Source organism: Neoarius graeffei, chromosome 3 (assembly GCF_027579695.1).
Source record: "Neoarius graeffei isolate fNeoGra1 chromosome 3, fNeoGra1.pri, whole genome shotgun sequence".
NCBI lineage: Eukaryota > Metazoa > Chordata > Actinopteri > Siluriformes > Ariidae > Neoarius > Neoarius graeffei.
The window spans coordinates 96,337,260-96,357,628 of NC_083571.1; the positions used below are offsets into that span (position 1 = coordinate 96,337,260).

Consider the following 20,369-nt stretch of genomic DNA (forward strand, 5'->3'; position numbering starts at 1 on the left):
TTTTTTTTATATAGTATGTAATGTGTTTACTTGTCTGTGCCTGTTTACTGCATATACCATTGGAGATACCTAATTTTTGTTGCACATTGTGCAAGGACAATAAAGGCATTGAACTGAATTGAATTGAATCCAAAACATGTGTTTGGCAATGCAACGTTCAGAGAGGCTGAGCAGGAGTAAAGGAGAAAGTGTAAAAAGTGAATGAATTAGAGACTCCTCAGAAAAGAGTGGCTAAGCTTCTTCAGCTGGTTTTGATGTACCATAAGGTATATGGTCAGATAAGAATCCTGGAGTACCATGAAATAACTTATCTCTACTCTTTTAGAAAAGCCAGAGCTGTCAAAATAAACTAAAAACCTGGCAATCACGGGCATACTTTATGCTTTGTGTTTTTCTGGCTGATAGCATACAAACTAATGACTCAAGAGAGAAAAGAGAGTGAAGGCAGATTTATAAGAAGAATATCATTTATTATGCATTTCATGAGTTTGAATAAATACCATTTCTATCCTAGTGAACAGTGGGTATAAAAAGTCTACACACCCTTTCATGTGATATGGCAACCAACAAAATTCAAACAAACAGAAAAGTTTCAGGGAGGAAAAAAAATTATATTCAAAAGTAATTATTTTCAAACTGTCATCGGTGAAATGATTTGGGTTAACCCTGAATAAAAATCTGTAGGATTTTCTTTACATCTTGTTTTCTTCTAACTGATAAAGCCATGTTCAGGAAAGAGCTTACAAAGCATGTATGGGGTCTCATTGTCAAAACGTATTGATCAGGACAGGCGTACAAAACAATTTACGAAAAATTAGATGCAGCATTAGAAAATTAGAAGAAGGTGAAGAAGAAGAAGAGGAGGAGAAGAAAAGAATTAAATTTCAAAAATCCTTTATTACAAAAGTTAAAACACTACAGATATACAAGAATCTCACTGTCATTTTTTTCAAAAAAGATGTTTTTAAGTAAGATAGATAGATAGATAGATAGATAGATAGATAGATAGATAGATAGATAGATAGATAGATAGATAGATAGATAGATAACACACAGAGGAAACAAAACATATTAATCAGTAGGTATAGAAAACTCTAATAAGTTATTAAATTGCACCTTATCTTCTATGACAATATACAAAGCTCTTTTCTGACACTGTATATTCTTGGAAGTTTCAAGAATATATGGTGTCAGAAGGTGAAAAAGAAGAAGAAGGAGAAAAAGAAGGTGAATAATAATAATAATAATAATAATAATAAGAAGAAGAAGATGGGCGGCACGGTGGTGTATTGGTTAGCGCTGTCGCCTCACAGCAAGAAGGTCCGGGTTCGAGCCCCGTGGCCGGCGAGGGCCTCTCTGTGCGGAGTTTGCATGTTCTCCCCGTGTCCGCGTGGGTTTCCTCCGGGTGCTCCGGTTTCCCCCACAGTCCAAAGACATGCAGGTTAGGTTAACTGGTGACTCTAAATTGACCGTAGGTGTGAATGAGAGTGTGAATGGTTGTCTGTGTCTATGTGTCAGCCCTGTGATGACCTGGCCACTTGTCCAGGGTGTACCCCAGCTTTCGCCCGTAGTCAGCTGGGATAGGCTCCAGCTTGCCTGCGACCCTGCAGAACAGGATAAAGCGGCTAGAGATAATGAGATGAGATGAGACGGTTTGATCAATTTGAACAACCTAAAAACAATGCCAGAAGGCATTTTTCATCCGAGCAACACACCTTCTCCGTACAAACGCTTTGTCAACTGAGCTTCAGTAGACCACCAGCTAAAGTTTTGAGGTGGATGTGACGTCACGTGAAACCCAAGAATAGTGTTAGACACACCAGACTTGTACCGTATTCGAGTCCAACTGAACCAGTGGGTATGCAGTTATCACACTCATTAAACGAACTGGATTTCGTGGGTCAAACGTGCTCGGGCATGTTACGGCTCACCTAGTGTGAGTATGCCCTTACATGCTTGGATTTGTTCCTAATTTCACATGAATCACATTATATTCAGGTCTTTACACTAATGGGTATCAAGGTTCTCTAGCACTGACATGCTTACGTGACTAAGAAATAAGAGATGAAAAAAATGTGAGCATGCATAAACATCACTCAGAGGGTTGGTGTGGTGTGTTATATGACACCTTAAAGAAGTGTGCCAGTGTTGGCGGGAAAGAGGGCGGGGTGCTGAAGGCACGAGCCGCACGTTGCTTCGTTCACGTGCCAAATGTCCCTCAGGTCACGTTCCGGGCGGGAACAAAACCCGCGGCTTTTTAATTCCTTTTAAGGAAATGGTGAAGAAGGAAAAAAAATATTAGTGCAAAAAAAAAAGTGCTTTTTTAAAATTTGGTTTGCACATTCTCGGCCTCAGAGTGAGCTCCTGTTACGGTGTAAAAGTAAGTAAAATTTATTAATATAGTGCTTTTCCCAGACAAAACAGTCACAAAGTGCTTCACAATAACAGAATATTTAAAAGGCTAAAACACAGTAACATAATAACACAATGAGACTTAATGAAGCAATAGGTATACAATGTTAACCAAAAGCTAGTTTAAAGAAATGTGTCTTTAGCTGAATAGGTAGGGCATTCCACAATTTAGGGGCAACTGTCTCAAACGCACAGTCACCACTGGTTTTTAGACGAGTACGTGGGACAGACAGAAGGTTTTGATTGTCAGACCTGAGAGAGCGTGCCAATTATGTGAGGGTGAATTAAGTCTGCTAAATAGGCAGGGGCCTGGCCACATAGTGTTCTATAGGTGATAGTGAGAATTTTAAACTGAATCCTGTACTGTACAGGAAGCCAGTGAAGGGAGCTGAGAATGGGAGTGATGTGGGAATATCTGCTTGATTTAGTAAGTAGCCTAGCAGCAGCATTTTGAATGGACTGTAAGCGAGAGAGGACAGATTTGTTAAGGGAAGAGAAAAGAACGTTACAATCATCAATGCGGGAAGAGATGAAAGCATGAAGAAGCATCTCTAATTCTGTGTAAGACACCATAGATCTCAGTTTACTAATGTTACGCAGATGAAAAAAATATGATTTGGTTAACTGTTTGATATGTGTTTCAAAAGACAAGGACTTATCAAAAGTCACCCCTAGGTTTCTCAGACTGGACCGAACAAAAGGTGAATAAGGCCCGATATTCTGTATAATCTCAGGTGTAACATTATCAGGAGCAAATATTAACACTTCTGTTTTACCAAGTGCTCAGCTACAAAAAATTTCCTGCCATCCACTCCTTGATGGCATCTAGGCAGAGCCTTGACGCCTCCTTGGGTTTAAAATTAAAATGAAGTTGTAAATCATCTGGATACATATCTCATCTCATTATCTCTAGCCGCTTTATTCTGTTCTACAGGGTCGCAGGCAAGCTGGAGCCTATCCCAGCTGACTACGGGTGAAAGGCGGGGTACACCCTGGACAAGTCGCCAGGTCATCACAGGGCTGACACATAGACACAGACAACCATTCACACTCGCATTCACACCTACGGTCAATTTAGAGTCACCAGTTAACCTAACCTGCATGTCTTTGGACTGTGGGGGAAACCGGAGCACCCGGAGGAAACCCACGCGGACACGGGGAGAACATGCAAACTCCGCACAGAAAGGCCCTCGCCGGCCACGGGGCTCGAACCCGGACCTTCTTGCTGTGAGGCGACAGCGCTAACCACTACACCACCCCTGCATATATACAGTATGATCTCATCTCATCTCATTATCTCTAGCCGCTTTATCCTGTTCTACAGGGTCGCAGGCAAGCTGGAGCCTATCCCAGCTGACTACGGGCGAAAGGCGGGGTACACCCTGGACAAGTCGCCAGGTCATCACAGGGCTGACACATAGACACAGACAACCATTCACATTCACACCTACGGTCAATTTAGAGTCACCAGTTAACCTAACCTGCATGTCTTTGGACTGTGGGGGAAACCGGAGCACCCGGAGGAAACCCATGTTGACAACATCCAAACTCCGCACAGAAAGGCCCTCGTCAGCCACGGGGCTCGAACCCGGACCTTCTTGCTGTGAGGCGACAGCGCTAACCACTACATCACCCCTGCGTACATACAGTATGACCTCATCTCATCTCATTATCTCTAGCCGCTTTATCCTTCTACAGGGTCGCAGGCAAGCTGGAGCCTATCCCAGCTGACTACGGGCGAAAGGCTGGGTACACCCTGGACAAGTCGCCAGGTCATCACAGGGCTGACACATAGACACAGACAACCATTCACACTCACATTCACACCTGGGGGAAACCGGAGCACCCGGAGGAAACCCACGCGAACAACATGCAAACTCTGCACAGAAAGGCCCTCATCGGCCACGGGGCTCGAACCCGGACCTTCTTGCTGTGAGGCGACAGCGCTAACCACTACACCACCCCTGCATACATATGATAAGTGATATTAAAACTTTATAATATGACCCAGCAGTAACATGTACAGAGTGAAAAGGAGTGGGCCCAGACACACACACACTGCTTTATGCAGTAACAGCGTTGTTATTATTATGTACTTCACGGGCTTCCGTAGACATTACATTTAGCCAGAGTAGGGCTGCGGTTGAGCTTGACTTGTCTGTTTTGGGAACCCTGGTGAGGAAGCGTGCGTGTGTGTGTGTGTTTGTATGTGTGTATTTGTATGTGTGTGTACTGCATGTGTGTGTGAACCATGGAGCACATTAATAATATTCAGGTGGTTCCGTGCAGCAGCTCGAATTATCTGAAACCGTTCACGGTGCATTATAGCCAGGTGAGTCGGAAATACAGCTCACTCGCACACTGTCATCTGTCAAACTCCAGGCATTTTAATACCCAGCCCCCATCTCCCTCTCTCTCTCTCTCTCTCTCCCTCTCTCTCTCTCTGTGCTGTTATTGGGAAACGGCGTGTTTGTGCTTGAAGCCATACAGTATTTTGTTTAACCGGAGGTCGACCGGTTGCTTTTGCGCAGTGTCGTAAAAATGTCGCTAAAAAAAACCCATTGAGCTTTAGCTTGGTTAGCACCGTGCTAGCATAAGCTACAGGGGGAATCCCTTTCTCTCTCCTTTACTCTGTAATATCCAGGGGTTATAAACATGCTAACTAGTTAGCATGCTGGAATAACGTCTTGGGTGCATGTAAAGAAGTGCCGTAAACCAAAACTGGCTTAAAAACAATACAGTGGTGCTTGAAAGTTTGTGAACCCTTTATGACCAAAAACAGAAGCACCCAGGTCTTAAAAGCACCCAGTTAAATAAATGAGACAAAAATATAATACTTGGTCAATTTTATTTATTGAAGAAAATGATCCAGGATTACATATCTGTGAGTGTGTGAAGCTCTAGGATTAGGAGTTAATTTAGATTGTGAAATTAGATTCAGGTGTTTTCAGCCAATCAGGTGTGAGTGGGCGGTTACAGTGAGAAGGTCCTGGGTTCGAGTCCAGCAGCTGGCGAGGGCCTCTAAATTGACTGTAGGTGTGAATGTGAGTGTGAATGGTTGTCTGTGTCTATGTGTCAGCTCTGCGATGACCTGGCGACTTGTCCAGGGTGTACCCCGCCTTTCGCCCGTAGTCAGCTGGGATAGGCTCCAGCTTGCCTGCGACCCTGTAGGACCGGATAAAGCGGCTAGAGATAATGGATGGATCTATCAAAGTGGGCGGCACGGTGGTGTAGTGGTTAGCGCTGTCGCCTCACAGCAAGAAGGTCCGGGTTTGAGCCCCGTGGCCGGCGAGGGCCTTTCTGTGTGGAGTTTGCATGTTCTCCTTGTGTCCCGCGTGGGTTTCCTCCGGGTGCTCCGGTTTCCCCCACAGTCCAAAGACATGCAGGTTAGGTTAACTGGTGACTCTAAATTGACCGTGAGTGTGAATGGTTGTCTGTGTCTATGTGTCAGCACTGTGATAATCTGGCGACTTGTCCAGGGTGTACCCCGCCTTTCGCCCGTAGTCTGCTGGGATAGGCTCCAGCTTGCCTGGGACCCTGTAGGACCGGATAAAGCGGCTAGAGATAATGGATGGATCTATCAAAGTGGGTGGCACGGTGGTGTAGTGGTTAGCGCTGTCGCCTCACAGCAAGAAGGTCCGGGTTTGAGCCCCGTGGCCGGCGAGGGCCTTTCTGTGTGGAGTTTGCATGTTCTCCTCGTGTCCGTGTGGGTTTCTTCCGGGTGCTCCGGTTTCCCCTACAGTCCAAAGACATGCAGGTTAGGATAATCGGTGGCTCTAAATTGACTGTAGGTGTGAATGAGAGTGTAAATGGTTGTTTGTCTCTATGTGTCAGCCCTGCAATAACCTGGCCACTTGTCCAGGGTGTACCCCACCTCTCACCCATAGTCAGCTGGGATAGGCTCCAGCTTGCCTGCAACCGTGTAGGACAGGATAAGTGGCTACAGATAATGGATGGAAGGATGGATCTATCAAAGTGGGCAGCACGGTGATGTAGTGGTTAGCACTGTCGCCTCACAGCAAGAAGGTCCTGAGTTTGAGCCCAGCGGCTGACCAGGGCCTTTCTGTGTGGAGTTTGCATGCTCTCCTCGTGCCTGCGTGGGTTTCTTCCGGGTGCTCTGGTTTCCCCCACAGTTCAAAAATATGCAGGCTAGGATAATTGGTGGCTCTAAATTGACTGTAGGTGTGAATGGTTGTTTGTCTCTGTGTCAGCCCTGCGATAACCTGGTGACTTGTTCAGGGTGTACCCCGCCTCTCACCCATAGTCAGCTGGGATAGGCTCCAGCTTGCTTGCGACCCTGTAGGACAGGATAAGCAGCTACAAATAATGGATGGATGGATGGATGGATCTATCAAATGCCGTTTTTCCACTACAAACACGGCTGAGCCGTGCCGTGCCGAGTCGAGCTGAGTCGAGCTGAGCGGGGCTGTTGGAGTTGCATTTCGACTACAACCGCGCTGAACCGTGCTGGCTGGAAGTGGGTGGACACATTGGGTGGAGTTAGCGAAAGTGGGTGGACGTCACGTGATGTCGTTAAGCAGCGCAAACAGTGACATCAGTGACAGTGGCGGAACAAGTCAGAGCCGGGCCGGGGGCGGGGCAAATGACCGGGCCCTTTATTAAAGCTTATCATAACATCATTTTAGGCTACAAAATGTCCGCAACTGCGGTGTTTACCAATTTCAACACTACCGGGTGCAACTATGTTATTTAGTACATCAAGTCCTTCAAACGAACATGTAACTCAGAAACAAAAAACATTAGGATACTGTACATGGCTCATAATAAAACATCAATAGCCTATACTGCGCACATTATTTGAAGGGCATACGAATGAGCGCTCAGAGTGGTGACAGGAAGAGTCAGAAATAAAAGGAGGGCGGTGCAAACCTCACTGAATGCACTGTGTTTACCAATTTCAACACTCCGGGGTGCAACTATGTTATTTTGTACATTAAGTCCTTCAAACGAACATGTAACTCAGAAACAAAAAAACATTAGGCGACATACTGTACATGGCTCATAATAAAACATCAATAGCCTACTGCGCGCATTATTTGAAGGGCATACGGCGAGCCTTGCGCTCCGCGAACTCGTCCACGATGCTCTGTATGTCACTGATTCAGTGAGCTTTTAAGCGGTAGTCTCACGACCCGGATAGTAAACAATAAACATGGAGGACATGGAGTCGTTAGTGTTGCTGGTCTTGGTGCTGTGGCTTGTTGTCACCGACAACGCGGACAGATACTGGCAAGAGCGTATAGATGAGGTGAGGCGCATAAGGCTTCAGAAATTCTCGTAATTCGTAATTCTTCTTCTTCCGGGTTTGCGGTGTTTACAGATCCCAGCGCGCTCGCGGGGCGTGTGTGGGCATGTGAGGACACTCCTCCTCACCAATCAGTGCACAGGGGAGTGTCTGCTCACGCCCCCAGCCTCACTCGGCACGGCTTGGCTCGCTTCAGCCCCACTCCAAAACGGTGCGAGTTTTAGGGGCTAAGCAGGGCTGAAACGAGCTGAGTCGTGCTGGTTTTTGGTAGTCGAAACGCGAGCCGTGTCGGGCTGAAGTGAGCTGAAGCGAGCTGAAGTGAGCTGAAAAAGGGTAGTGGAAAAGGGCCATATGTGTCAGCCCTGCAATGATCTGGCAACTTGTCCAGGGTGTACCCCGCCTCTCGCCCATAGTCAGCTTGGATAGGCTCCAGCTTGCCCACGACCCTGCACAGGATAAGCGGTTACAGATAATGGATGGATGGACATTCAGGAATGACAATGAAACTGCAGTAGTATGAAGACTCGAAGTCTTCAGATTAACAGTTGTACAATACAGCACTTTAAGACCATTATACTGACTGGCTTTCCTTTTTATTGTTGTTTGTTTATTGCACATACAAGAACAAAATTGGCTTTAAATAGAAATAGAACAAATACAAAGACATGCAGGGGAGGCCTGAAACATGATGGTTTTTCTTGGACCTCCTCTTATTAAAATAAAAATGACAATATTAAGGTCAACTTGTATCAAGCATAAAAAAAGTTCATAATTAAAGTAAATGATCAATAGATAGCCGGGAAAACAAGCATACAGTTTGCTCCAAGCAAATATATGAATACATGGTAAAATAACATTAACGACATCGATTTGCTGAATAAAGTAATCGGACTAAGCTAAAGATCAACTTGCTGAACAAATCTAAAATTTAACATGAAAACATCGTCAATTATGAACAATTAATTGATCACAAGGATTTGGAAAGATGGATCAGTGTAATTTTGAGGTTGGATTATTCAAGAGTTCCTTTATCAATTGCTTTTTGAAAAGGGGCAGCAACGTACTGTGTTTTATAATAATTTTTTTTAGACTATTCCATACAAAGGGTCCTCTATACATTAAAGTAAATTGTCGCTGATTAGATTTGGTTAAGCCAGTATCTCACTGGGCTGCGACAGCTTGCGACAAATTGCGAACGTCATTCGCGAGAGAGTTTCAAAAGTGTCTTGAACCATTCGCGGGGCTTCTCAATTTCCTCGCATGAGTCGCAAAGTGTCGCTCCTTTGTCGCTGAAATTTTGAGCATGTTCAAAAAATTCGTGCGACAAAATTTCTCTCAAAATAGCCGCAGATGCGTCGCTGGTGTCGCAAAGCCGTCACGAACCCTTCTCAAGTCAGTTTCCGTGAAACAGGAAGTGCGAGTGTATGGGTAGTATCTCACTGGGCTGCAACAGCCTGCGACTAGTTGGAGACGCAACAATTGCGATAAAATATGCGAATATCAATTCAGTGTGATTCCAAGTGAAAATTGTCCCTAATTCGCATATTTTATTGCAATTGTTGCATCTCCAACTAGTCGCAGGCTGTCGCAGCCCAGTGAGATGCTACCATTAGAATCGGTCTTAAGTTATTGCACTGTCTTGTGTTGTGTTTGTGGATATCTGAGTTAAATGTGACGCTATATCTGTAATGTGCTGGTAAACATGAACTTCCATAGATGATTTTGTGAACACAGAGGCTAATCTGTAATTCGTTACTGTCGTTTATTGTTAATACTTTTAAATCATGAAACAAATTTGCTGAAGGGAATGTACCGTATTTCACTTGATATGTATTGTGCACGCTGGACAAAGCTAGTCTGTACCCATGTCGTCAACGCCGCTGGAAGTTCCCACTGCGCAGTGCATGCTGGGATTTGTGAAAAGCGAGAATGGAAAAAATATATATAGGGTGCCTATATATATATATATATATATATATATATATATATATATATATATATATATATATATATATATTTTTTTTTTTTTCAATCTCAAATAATCATACTGCTTTGGAGCCATGACCTGTTTATTACTGAACTTACAAAACACATGCTGTAGATTCAACATATTTGCATATTCATAATAAGAACTCATCTCATCTCATTATCTCTAGCCGCTTTATCCTTCTACAGGGTCGCAGGCAAGCTGGAGCCTATCCCAGCTGACTACAGGCGAAAGGCGGGGTACACCCTGGACAAGTCGCCAGGTCATCACAGGGCTGACACATAGACACAGACAACCATTCACACTCACATTCACACCTACGGTCAATTTAGAGTCACCAGTTAACCTAACCTGCATGCCTTTGGACTGTGGGGGAAACCGGAGCACCCGGAGGAAACCCACACAGACACGGGGAGAACATGCAAACTCCGCACAGAAAGGCCCTCACCGGCCCCGGGGCTCGAACCCAGGACCTTCTTGCTGTGAGGCGACAGCACTAACCACTACACCACCGTGCCGCCCCCATAATAAGAACTGAATATTAATATGTTGTATGCATATGCATGAATAAGAATATTTCCTAGTTTGTATACAATCGTAATTGGATTCAAATAGAGATTAAATTACTTTCTGCTTGTTTTTAAGGTTTCAGTTTAACCCATTAACCTGTCAATGAGGCTTACAGTGTAATAGCTAAATAAATAACTATTGCAATGATGACAGTATTTTTAGTGGTTGGTCTTGATCTCTACTGAAATTCATTAAATTAAAAAAGATGCTATTATGACTCCAGTTGTGAGAGTTGTGGACTCACTGAACCTGTAAAAGGGCTTGAATGTCATGTTTTACATGAAAAATAGCATTTGCATGAGAAAAAAGTGCAAGTGTATTTAAAGGGGGAAAAAAACCAGCAACAAAAACCCACCTCAATGATCTGAATAACACAAATGACTCCGTGACCTTTGCGGGAGCCTGTAAACATATTTTGGATCCTCTTCTCCATAGCAGCACGTAATTTTATTACCTCGCCCGCGACGGAGTAAGCAGGGCGAGGTATTATAATCAGTGTTGGTTTTTTGTTTGTGTGTGTGTGTCTGACTGTTAACAGTCTAGTGCCTAGACGGTTGCACCGATTGGCTTCAAATTTTCAGGGTAGGTGGGCAATGGTCCGTAGATTACCTGATTAAATTTTGGGGGTAATCAGGTCAAGGTCACCAGAAAGGTCAACCTTTCGTTCAAAATAATATACAGTGGCTATAAAAAGTGTACACACCCTGTTAAAATGATGGGTTTTTCTGATGTTAAAAAAAATGAGACCATGATAAATAATTTCAAAACTTTTCCCACCTTTAATGTGACCTATAGCCTGTACAATTCAATTGAAAAACAAACAAATCTGTTAGGGGGAAAACATAAACCTACAATAAGCTGGTTGCATAAGTGTGCACACCCTTAAACTAATACTTTGTTGAAGCACCTTTTGATTTAATTACAGCATTCGGTCTTTTTGGGTCGGAGTCTATCAGCCTGCCACATCTAGACTTGGCAATATTTGCCCACTCTTCCTTGCAAAAGCGCTCCAAATCTGTCAGACTGCGAGGGCATCTCTTGTGCACAGCCCTCTTTGGGTCACCCCACAGATTTTCAATTGGATTTAGGTCTGGGCTCTGGCTGGGCCATTCCAAAACTTTTTTGGGGTCACTGTCATGCTGAAAGATGAAACTCTTCTTCAGCTTTCTTGCAGACACCTGAAGGTTTTGGGCCAAAGTTGACTGGTATTTAGAACTGTTCATAATTCCCTCCACCTTGACTAAAGCCCCTGTTCCAGCTGAAGAAGAACAACCCCAAAACATGATGCTGCCACCAGCATGCTTCACCGTGGGGATGGTGCTCTCTTGGTGATGTGCAGTGTTGTTTTTGCGCCAAATATACCTTTTGGAATTGTGGCCAAAAAGTTCAGCCTTGGTTTCATCAGACCATAACACATTTTCCCACATGCTTTTGGGAGAGTTGATGTATTTATTTATTTATTTATTTTAATTTAGCCGGGCCTGGATGTTTTTCTTTGACTCTACCTCATAGTCCAGACATATGGAGAATACAGGTGATTGTTGCAACATGTAGTACACAACCAGTACTTGCCAGAAATTCCTGCCACTCCTTCAGTGTTACTGTAGGCCTCTTGGCAGTCTCCCTGACCATTTTCGTCTTGTCTTTTCATCAATTTTGGAGGGACGTCCAGTTCTCGGTAATGTCACTGTTGTCCCATATTTTCTCCACTTCTTGATGACTCTTCACTGTGCTTCATGGTATATCTAATGCCGTGAAAATGTTTTTGTCCCCTTCTCCTGACTGATACCTTTCAACAATGAGATCCCTTTGCTGCTTTGTAAGCTCTCTGTGAACCCTGGCTTTTGCTGGAGGATGCAACTGAGTAAATGTCTGAACTTTATTTGGGGTTAATCAGAGTCATTTTAACTGATGGCAGGTGTGAACCCAAAAAGACTGAATGCTGTAATTAAATCAAAAGGTGCTTCAACAAACTATTAGTTTAAGGGTGTGCACACTTATGCAACCAGCTTATTGTACTTTCTAAAATTTTTTATGTTTTTCCCCCTAACAGATTTGTTTGTTTTTCAGTTGAATTGTACAGGTTATGGGTCACATTAAAGGTGGGAAATTTTTTGAAATTATTTATCGTGGTCTCATTTTTTTTTTTACATCAGAAAAACCTCTAATTTTAACAGAGTGTGTAGACTTTGTATATCCACTGCATTTTCCATTAGAACTCAAAAACGGTTGCCGATACACAAATGTTTACTATTATGAGCATATAGGAACACTCCTATATGGCCTTTCATTTGGCACCATGATGTTTGACCTTGAGTGACCTTGCAAGGTCAAACTCAAGGTCACGGATTTTCACAGGGCTGTAACTTGAAAACAGTTGACAGTAGACAGATGTTTACCATTATCAACTTATAGGACGTGGCATATGGGCTTTCATTTGGCAACATGACCTTTGACCTTGAATGACTTTGAAATGTCATACTCAAGGTCATGGATTTTCATAGGACTATAACCTGACAGCTGATGATTGAGAAATATTACCATTATCAACATATAGGCATAGAATAAGGTGGCATGGTGGTGTAGTGGTTCGCACTGTCGCCTCACAGCAAGAAGGTCCGGGTCCGAGCCCAGGGGCTGACGAGGGCCTTTCTGTGTGGAGTTTGCATGTTCTCCCTGTGTCTGCGTGGGTTTGCTGCGGGTGCTCAGGTTTCCTCCATGGTCCAAAGACATGCAGGTTAGGCTAATTGGTGGCTCTAAATTGACCGTAGGTGTGGATGTGAGTGTGAATGGTTGTTTTGTCTCTAGGGCCAAGTTTACATTAGACCGTATCTGTCTCGTTTTCTTCGCGGATGCACTGTCCGTTCACATTAAAACGCCGGGAAACGGGAATCCGCCAGAGCCCACGTATTCAATCCAGTTCGTGTCTGGTCCGGTGCTGTGTAAACATTGAGGATACGCGGATACGCTGTGCTGAGCTCTAGCTGATGTCGTCATTGGACAACGTCACTGTGACATCCACCTTCCTGATTCGCTGGCGTTGGGATCACACACACAGCGGCTCAGTCCCGAATCACTGCTCGTGCGCTTCACTCGCGCGCTCTGTGAGCTGCGCAGGGCCGGAGTGCGCACCCTCCAGAGGGCACTCGCTGTTCAGGGTGGAGTGATTTGGAGCGCAGGAGGAAGCGCTGAGCTGCACTGAGGTTTATTTACACATTTCAACCTCCTTCAGGCGCTTAAACTCAGTGAGAACATGAACATCACAGCCAGGTGTGTTTATCTGCTGGAGAAGGTGTTCGCTTGCCATCCTTCCACTTGCAAGTGGTGAGTGACTTGCGCATGCCCGATATGCACTGGGATCATGTGACGTGCCGTCTAATTAGTCATGTGATTAGCATATCCGTGTATTGGCGTTGCTGTGTGCACGCGAATCGTTTTAAAAACGTTAATCTGATGATCCGCTGATTCGAAATAATGTAAACAGGGCCTATGTGTCAGCCCTGTGATGACCTGGCGACTTGTCCAGGGTGTACCCCACCTCTCGCCCATAGTCAGCTGGGATAGGCTCCAGCTTGCCTGCAACCGTGCACAGGATAAGCGACTACAGATAATGGTTGGATAGGTATAAAATAAGTGCTGCTGGGCGAGGTTTGTTTTGCCTGGCAACACTTGTTTGTTTATTCATTTATTTATTTCTACAAATAAAAATTTTGCATGCGTTTCAGCTATTCTCGTTCTTGGTTGTTTTTAATAAGGCAGTAAAGGTTTCGCTTATGTTTTTCACTATGGAAGTCCCCAAAGGTGTTTGCTATTATAATCACACTTTAATCTTTTCCATAATAGGCTATTTTCTGTCATTGTAACCTTTGTCATCTGTTCACGAATGCATTCCTGTTAACAAATTTATTCCTCCCTCGCTATTCTCCGAGATGTCAGAGCTGCAGTAAACTTTTCAGCAAATCCATCAACATTTCCTGATATAACGTCTTTTTTCCTCCTGTTGTCCTGACATGCATTAAGTGCCCGGGTTTTGTGGGGCACCTGCTGTCGCTTCCTCTCTGATTGTTGTTCTCCATCTGTGCTTGGCACTATGTGCATTTTTAACTGTGTAGTAATGCTTCCTCTAAAGTAAGAGCGGCAATCCCCAGGTCGAGGCCTATTGTTTTTTTGCGCGATGTCTTAGTCAGCCGCATCCGGCGCTCGATGCTGGCATGGATGGAATGCATTGCGCAGTCACACTCCATGCTCACGGGACTCTCGCTCATTTTGGTAATGCAGAGTCAAAGATGTGATGCACGTCGTACAAGGAAATCACTCCCAGGCCACATGTCCTGAAAGACCAAAATTTCAAATTGCTGTCACTGGAAAAACTTTCGTACGTGGGGCAGGCCGTGTGTAGATGATGTTGGGCAATCAGCTAATGATATCATATGTGTGACTTCTGTGAAAAATGGAAAGATTGTGAAAGATTTTGCACAAGACCCAGAGGAAGTTCAGAGTATAGTGAATTTTTTTTTTTTTTAAGTTTCAATATTAATTGAAAATATCAAATGAAAGTTGGAAGGATAATCCATAAAACTGTGAGTTTACTGTGAGATGGATTGACACTGTATCAAAAGACCATCGCCATTCAGTTCTATAAGAAAAGAAGGGCATTTGGTCATTTCATTGTCTTATAAGAACCTACACTCCTTCTCTCTAGTTAGTAGTCGTTTTAGTCTAGGTTACTTTACTGTAGTAGAGTTATGAGGCCACGAGCTCAGTAATTTTAGTCATAATTGACAAATGTTCAAAGTGAAAGGTTGCTGTGGGTAATATAACTGGGTAGTGCCGCAGATAGTATTGCCGTCTCGCAGCTACAGCCCCCCCAGTTCGATCCTGAGCTCGGATCCTGTTCGGAGTGTTGCATGCTCTCTTTGTCCACATGTATTTCCTCCTCGGGTTTCCTCCCACTTTCCAAAAACATGCTGGTAGTTTGATAGTTGTGATGTGAGCTGGCGTGGATTTAAGGGGGGGGCGCACCCGGCGTTTTAGTGTTGCAGATACTGAGATATGCCCGCCATTTTTTTATTTAATTAATAAGGTTTTTAAAAAAATAAACAAGATAAATTATGTGAGATTGAGCTGAAGAGTCTAAGGTATAAATTTATATTTAATAGTAGCCTGGGCCCGCCCATCCTAAGCGTGACGCAACACGAGGGCCTGTTGCGAGCTTAGTTTGGCCAGGCAAGCTATCTACAGCTCTTCCAAGCTCCCGAAAAATCAGGAGCCAATCAACTTTGAGCATCTCCAACGGCCCTGGGTAGAGGTGTGTTCAAGGCAGTGACGTAGTAGAACTGCGACCGGAAGCCATAGATTGTTTACAGAATCTATGCCGGAAGCGCTTCATTCACTAGAAACATTATGAACATGGAGCAAGTTCTCATTGAAAAGTTCTCATTGAAAACGGAGCATAGAGCAGCCCTGGAGGTATTTATTGAAAGGAAGGACGTTTTCGCCTTGCTCCCGACCGGCTTCGGGAAAAGTTTAATCTACCAGTTAGCCCCGTCGTGTCACATACGTCAGAGGAAAGAGTGATGTGATTGGTTTAAGCTTCGTCACAGCCTTTTCTGGCTTCGACCTGTAGCAAACTGAGGCATTTCAGGGAGGCGGGTCAACCATGCACTTTGGGAAACGGTTGGGCTTAATATCTTTGCCAGACCAAATGCTCGCAGAGCTTTGAAGTCGCGTTAGCCAGACTAATTTAATAGTAGGTCTTAGCTTAGTTTTTTTCACTCGTGACACAAATGCAGTGAAAAGCAAGCTGGGTGAGTCCTGTTAGATTTTAACAGGGCGTGGAAACTTTGTGCATCGACATAATAACGTACCGTATTTCTGGACTGCACTGTAGACTACAAGTAAAGGGTGTGCGCCATGCTTTTATGTTTATGGTATCGTTCACACGCGTGTTCAGAAGCAAAAATGATAAGACATTGCACAGGCTTACTGCGTACAGACACCCAAATGAGGATGGGTTCCCTTTTGGGTCTGATTCCTCTCGAGGTTTCTTCCTCATGTCGTCTGAGGGAGTTTTTCCTTGCCACTGTCGCCACAGGTGTGCTCGTTGGGGATAGATTAGGGATAAAATTAGCTCATGTTTAAAGTCGTTAAAATTCTGTAAAGCTGCTTTGCGACAATGTTTATTGTTAAAAGTGCTATACAAATAAACTTGACTTGACTCGATGTGTTGGCTGCCCGGCTACTGCTCGTATTCATTAATGGGGTATCCCTGTACTTACTATGAGTGTGTGTTCATGGTACCCAGAAATGGCCTGGAGTGCCATCCATGATGGTGTATTCCCACCTCACTCCCAGTGTTCCAGGGATAGGCTCCAGATCCACTGTGACCCTGATCAGAATAAAATGCTTACTGGAGATGAGTGAATATTAAAGTTAATAAGAACAGGGCTGGCTCTGACTTTGATGATGTCATAGGCATGACTGACATTGTCAAACTCTGTCAGCCTGGGATGTTATAACACACTCTGTCATACTTGTAATTCACAACGAATCTCTTGGCTTGTACAGGAATTATCCACTTAGTTCACTCCTGTTGCCTTAGCGTACGTCACCTACATCACCATTTCTCAATCACTGGGCCACAGCCCATTAGTGGGCCGTAAAGTGCCATCTTATGGGACGCGATTTTTATTATTTTTTTTCAAGTTGAAGCTAATTTTTACTCGTAGTAGGGTACAATTGCTGGGTTGCATCCGACGTCACATCCGCTTCATTAAGCTACAGTCACACTACAGCTCGCGATGCTTTTCGATGGGTTATCAATGAAAATGAAGCATTTTGGTGGCGATATGAATGAATGAACCCTTTATTATCACTGTACTAGTGAAATTGACCATCAACCTGTCCTTACATACATACATACACATAATTGACAGAGGGGGAGTAGACAGGACAGGAAGACAGGGAAAAAAGAAAATTACAGAGTAACAAAAGGAAAGGAGAGGAGAAGAAAAGCAACCCCCACCCTATGCTCCTGTGAGGAGTACAGTGTGGGAGCATTTAAAAAAAAAAACCTCAGCACATAAGCACAAAAAAAACCACAAGTACACTTTACAACATGAAAACCACATAAACAAGTACACATTACAACATGAAAACACGGGATATCAGGGGTAGTGGGGGGGGGTAGGGGGAGAGGGGAGGAGGTAGAGGTAACCCAGCGCAAGCAAGCAGCCGTCCGCTCCTGCAGCCATGAGGGCGCTGGTCACACACCCGCTTGTCACACTGGGGGTGAAAGCGACGAACGCCGGAAGTGGGGGAAGGAATACGAGAGAGAGTCTAACAGCAGTGTTCTCCAGGGGAACTGTTGTCCCAGCAACGACCTTGGCCAAGGCCAGTGCTGGCTAGGGAGCCGAAATAGATCAGATTGGAATTTGTTTGGTCTTAGCGAGCAGACGCATTCTTTTGTACGCCTACGCCGCATGTCCACTATGTCCATCTTGGTCTCCAAAACTATCTAATTTCCATTGCAAAGCCGAAATACGCGTGATATACACGCAAGCTAAAAGTTGTGGTCACACTTGACTGTCACGGTTTTGCGCACTTGAGTCTGGCACAGCTTGAGCGGCTGTGCTCGCTTACAGAGCACGTTGAGCGTACTCTTGGGTCCCAGTCGTTATGGGAAACACCTGATACTGATTTGAGCGCAACCAACATGCACAGATACGGACGCTGTTTTAACAGAAGCTTTGCAAAGGATTATCATTATCACTGTCACGTTTGTTTCTAGCCATGTTTATAACGCTGTTTAAATACTCTGCTTTCTGTTTTCCTTCCGTTTTTGTAAATATCACACCTGGTAATACACACTCTTCCTGCACTTGGATCAGTCTACCGCCGTCTAGCTTGTAGTGTCCTGATCCCCAGATCTTTAACCCAGTTACATATAAAAAGTTATACAGCTCCATGCTCTTCCAGGTTTTCATCTGTGTCCCTGTGTAGAGTGATGTCTGCAGCACCAGGTAGTTTGAGATGTCGGGGAACTCAACGGATGAATAATTTTCCAACTCGTAGGAAAAACCCTTCTTTGTTAGCGTGTAAGGATCTATCCTATTGAGTGGTTTCTGTATCCACTTCTTTTGCGTGTACTTCTTGGTTTTAATAATTTGCTTGTTTGCTGTACACAAACATGGCAATAAGTTCTTGTGTTAATCGCCCAGACTCCACTTTTGCATCATTAATCCCTTTTGACTGAGAATGCCCAGCATGAATGGTTTGGCTTCTGGCACATCCATACAGTTTTAAATACAATACCTACAATTAAAAACAGTTTGTTTTTCTCATCTCATTATCTGTAGCCGCTTTATCCTGTTCTACAGGGTCGCAGGCAAGCTGGAGCCTATCCCAGCTGACTACGGGCGAAAGGCGGGGTACACCCTGGACAAGTCGCCAGGTCATCACAGGGCTGACACAGAGACACAGACAACCATTCACACTCACATTCACACCTACGGTCAATTTAGAGTCACCAGTTAACCTAACCTGCATGTCTTTGGACTGTGGGGGAAACCGGAGCACCCGGAGGAAACCCACACAGACACGGGGAGAACATGCAAACTCCGCACAGAAAGGCCCTCGCTGGCCACGGGGCTCAAACCCGGACCTTCTTGCTGTGAGGCGACAGTGCTAACCACTACACCACTGTGCCGCCCAGTTCATTTTTATTGCATTTATTTAATTCCTGGGCTCCCATCTGTAACAGGGAGTGATGTTACATCACTTTACAATAGATTATTAGATTCTAATAGAATAGATGAGCCAAAATAATTGGGGATGTTTTTTAATGGGCCCCGATTCGTTACAAGTATGAATACGTGGGCCTTGAAGCAGAAAAGGTTGAGAACCCTGACCTACAGCACAGCTTAAAAGGAGGGAAAAGGTGCCTCAAAAGCTAAAATCAAATAACCTTACATAGTCTTTTTTCATCAGGAGCTGCATTAGATAAGTGGCAGCTCCCCCTCCTCTTCGATTTTGCAGCAGCCACAGCAGCCGCAGCACTGAGTCAGTGTGCTGTGCCACCCACATGTCCCTGCTGGCACTGTGTACCCAGAGACTGCTGCTACCAATGTCCTTACAAACTGGAATCCTTCATACTACCATCATTGTTTGTGAAGCTTGGACCACCTGAACACAGCACTCTCAACTGGGGTCTTCGGCTGTCCGATATCCAGTGCCTTTTGTCACTTGGGGGCAAGTCTACCAACAACTAAGGCGACCAAATTAGCTATTTCTCACACAGTGGAAATCCATTGCCAGACATTCATTTCAAGGGCCTTCACTATGTGTATGAAGGGCTTGATTTATTAGTTTTGAGAACTGGTCCAAGTTTAGATATCTCGAGTAGCCTTTCTCATCTCATTATCTCTAGCCGCTTTATCCTGTTCTACAGGGTCGCAGGCAATCTGGAGCCTATCCCAGCTGACTACGGGCGAAAGGCGGGGTACACCCTGGACAAGTCGCCAGGTCATCACAGGGCGTAGCCTTTCTCGTTGTAAAACATTTCATTAATTATATTTAGTATTTCTGAAATGATTCCCTGCAAACTTCCAGTATATGAGCAGACACAGCAAGCTGTTTTTGGTCACAGCATCTCAGGTACAGTACTCATTAAATGCTGCCCCACTGGTAGATTATGTCCTAATTAATTAGTCGACACATTGGATAATGAAATTTGTGTCGCACAGAGCTCCCCGAGTGGTTCTCATGCGAACCTGGGATTTGCTTATGGCTTGTAAGCCAGCAGCTGAGCCAACATGGTCAACTGCTCCAGCTGCCAGCCTGCTGCTTTAACCACAGGGGTCTGAGCCAGAGAGAAGGGGTATCAAAGAGAGCATGTTGTGGAGAGGTGGGAGGAGGTGGTGATGGATTAGGACTGGGGCCGGTGGACGGACAACAGTACAGATCAGGTGGGGAGGAACAATGGGGGCAGACACGCTGGAGCGAGCAAAGGGTGAAGAAGACAAGGAAACGTGGTGGTCATTGGTCATCAAGCACCAGATTGTTGAGTGTTCGTAACGGGCAGATGTTTGTGAGAAGGAAGAGAGATGAGTAAAATAGCAGATCTGGATGGACTGA

General features: G+C 44.6%; 1 protein-coding gene across 1 annotated transcript in view; it reads left to right on the plus strand.

The window, feature by feature from the left end:
- Positions 1–4,545: 4,545 nt before the first annotated feature.
- nudt14 (nudix (nucleoside diphosphate linked moiety X)-type motif 14) overlaps positions 4,546–20,369 on the plus strand; it is a 99,089-nt gene continuing 83,265 nt past the window's right edge. The window contains exon 1 of the mRNA XM_060917706.1: positions 4,546–4,744. Within this exon, the coding sequence (XP_060773689.1) occupies positions 4,664–4,744 (81 nt within the window). The 5' untranslated portion in view covers positions 4,546–4,663. The remainder of the gene's footprint in view (positions 4,745–20,369) is intronic.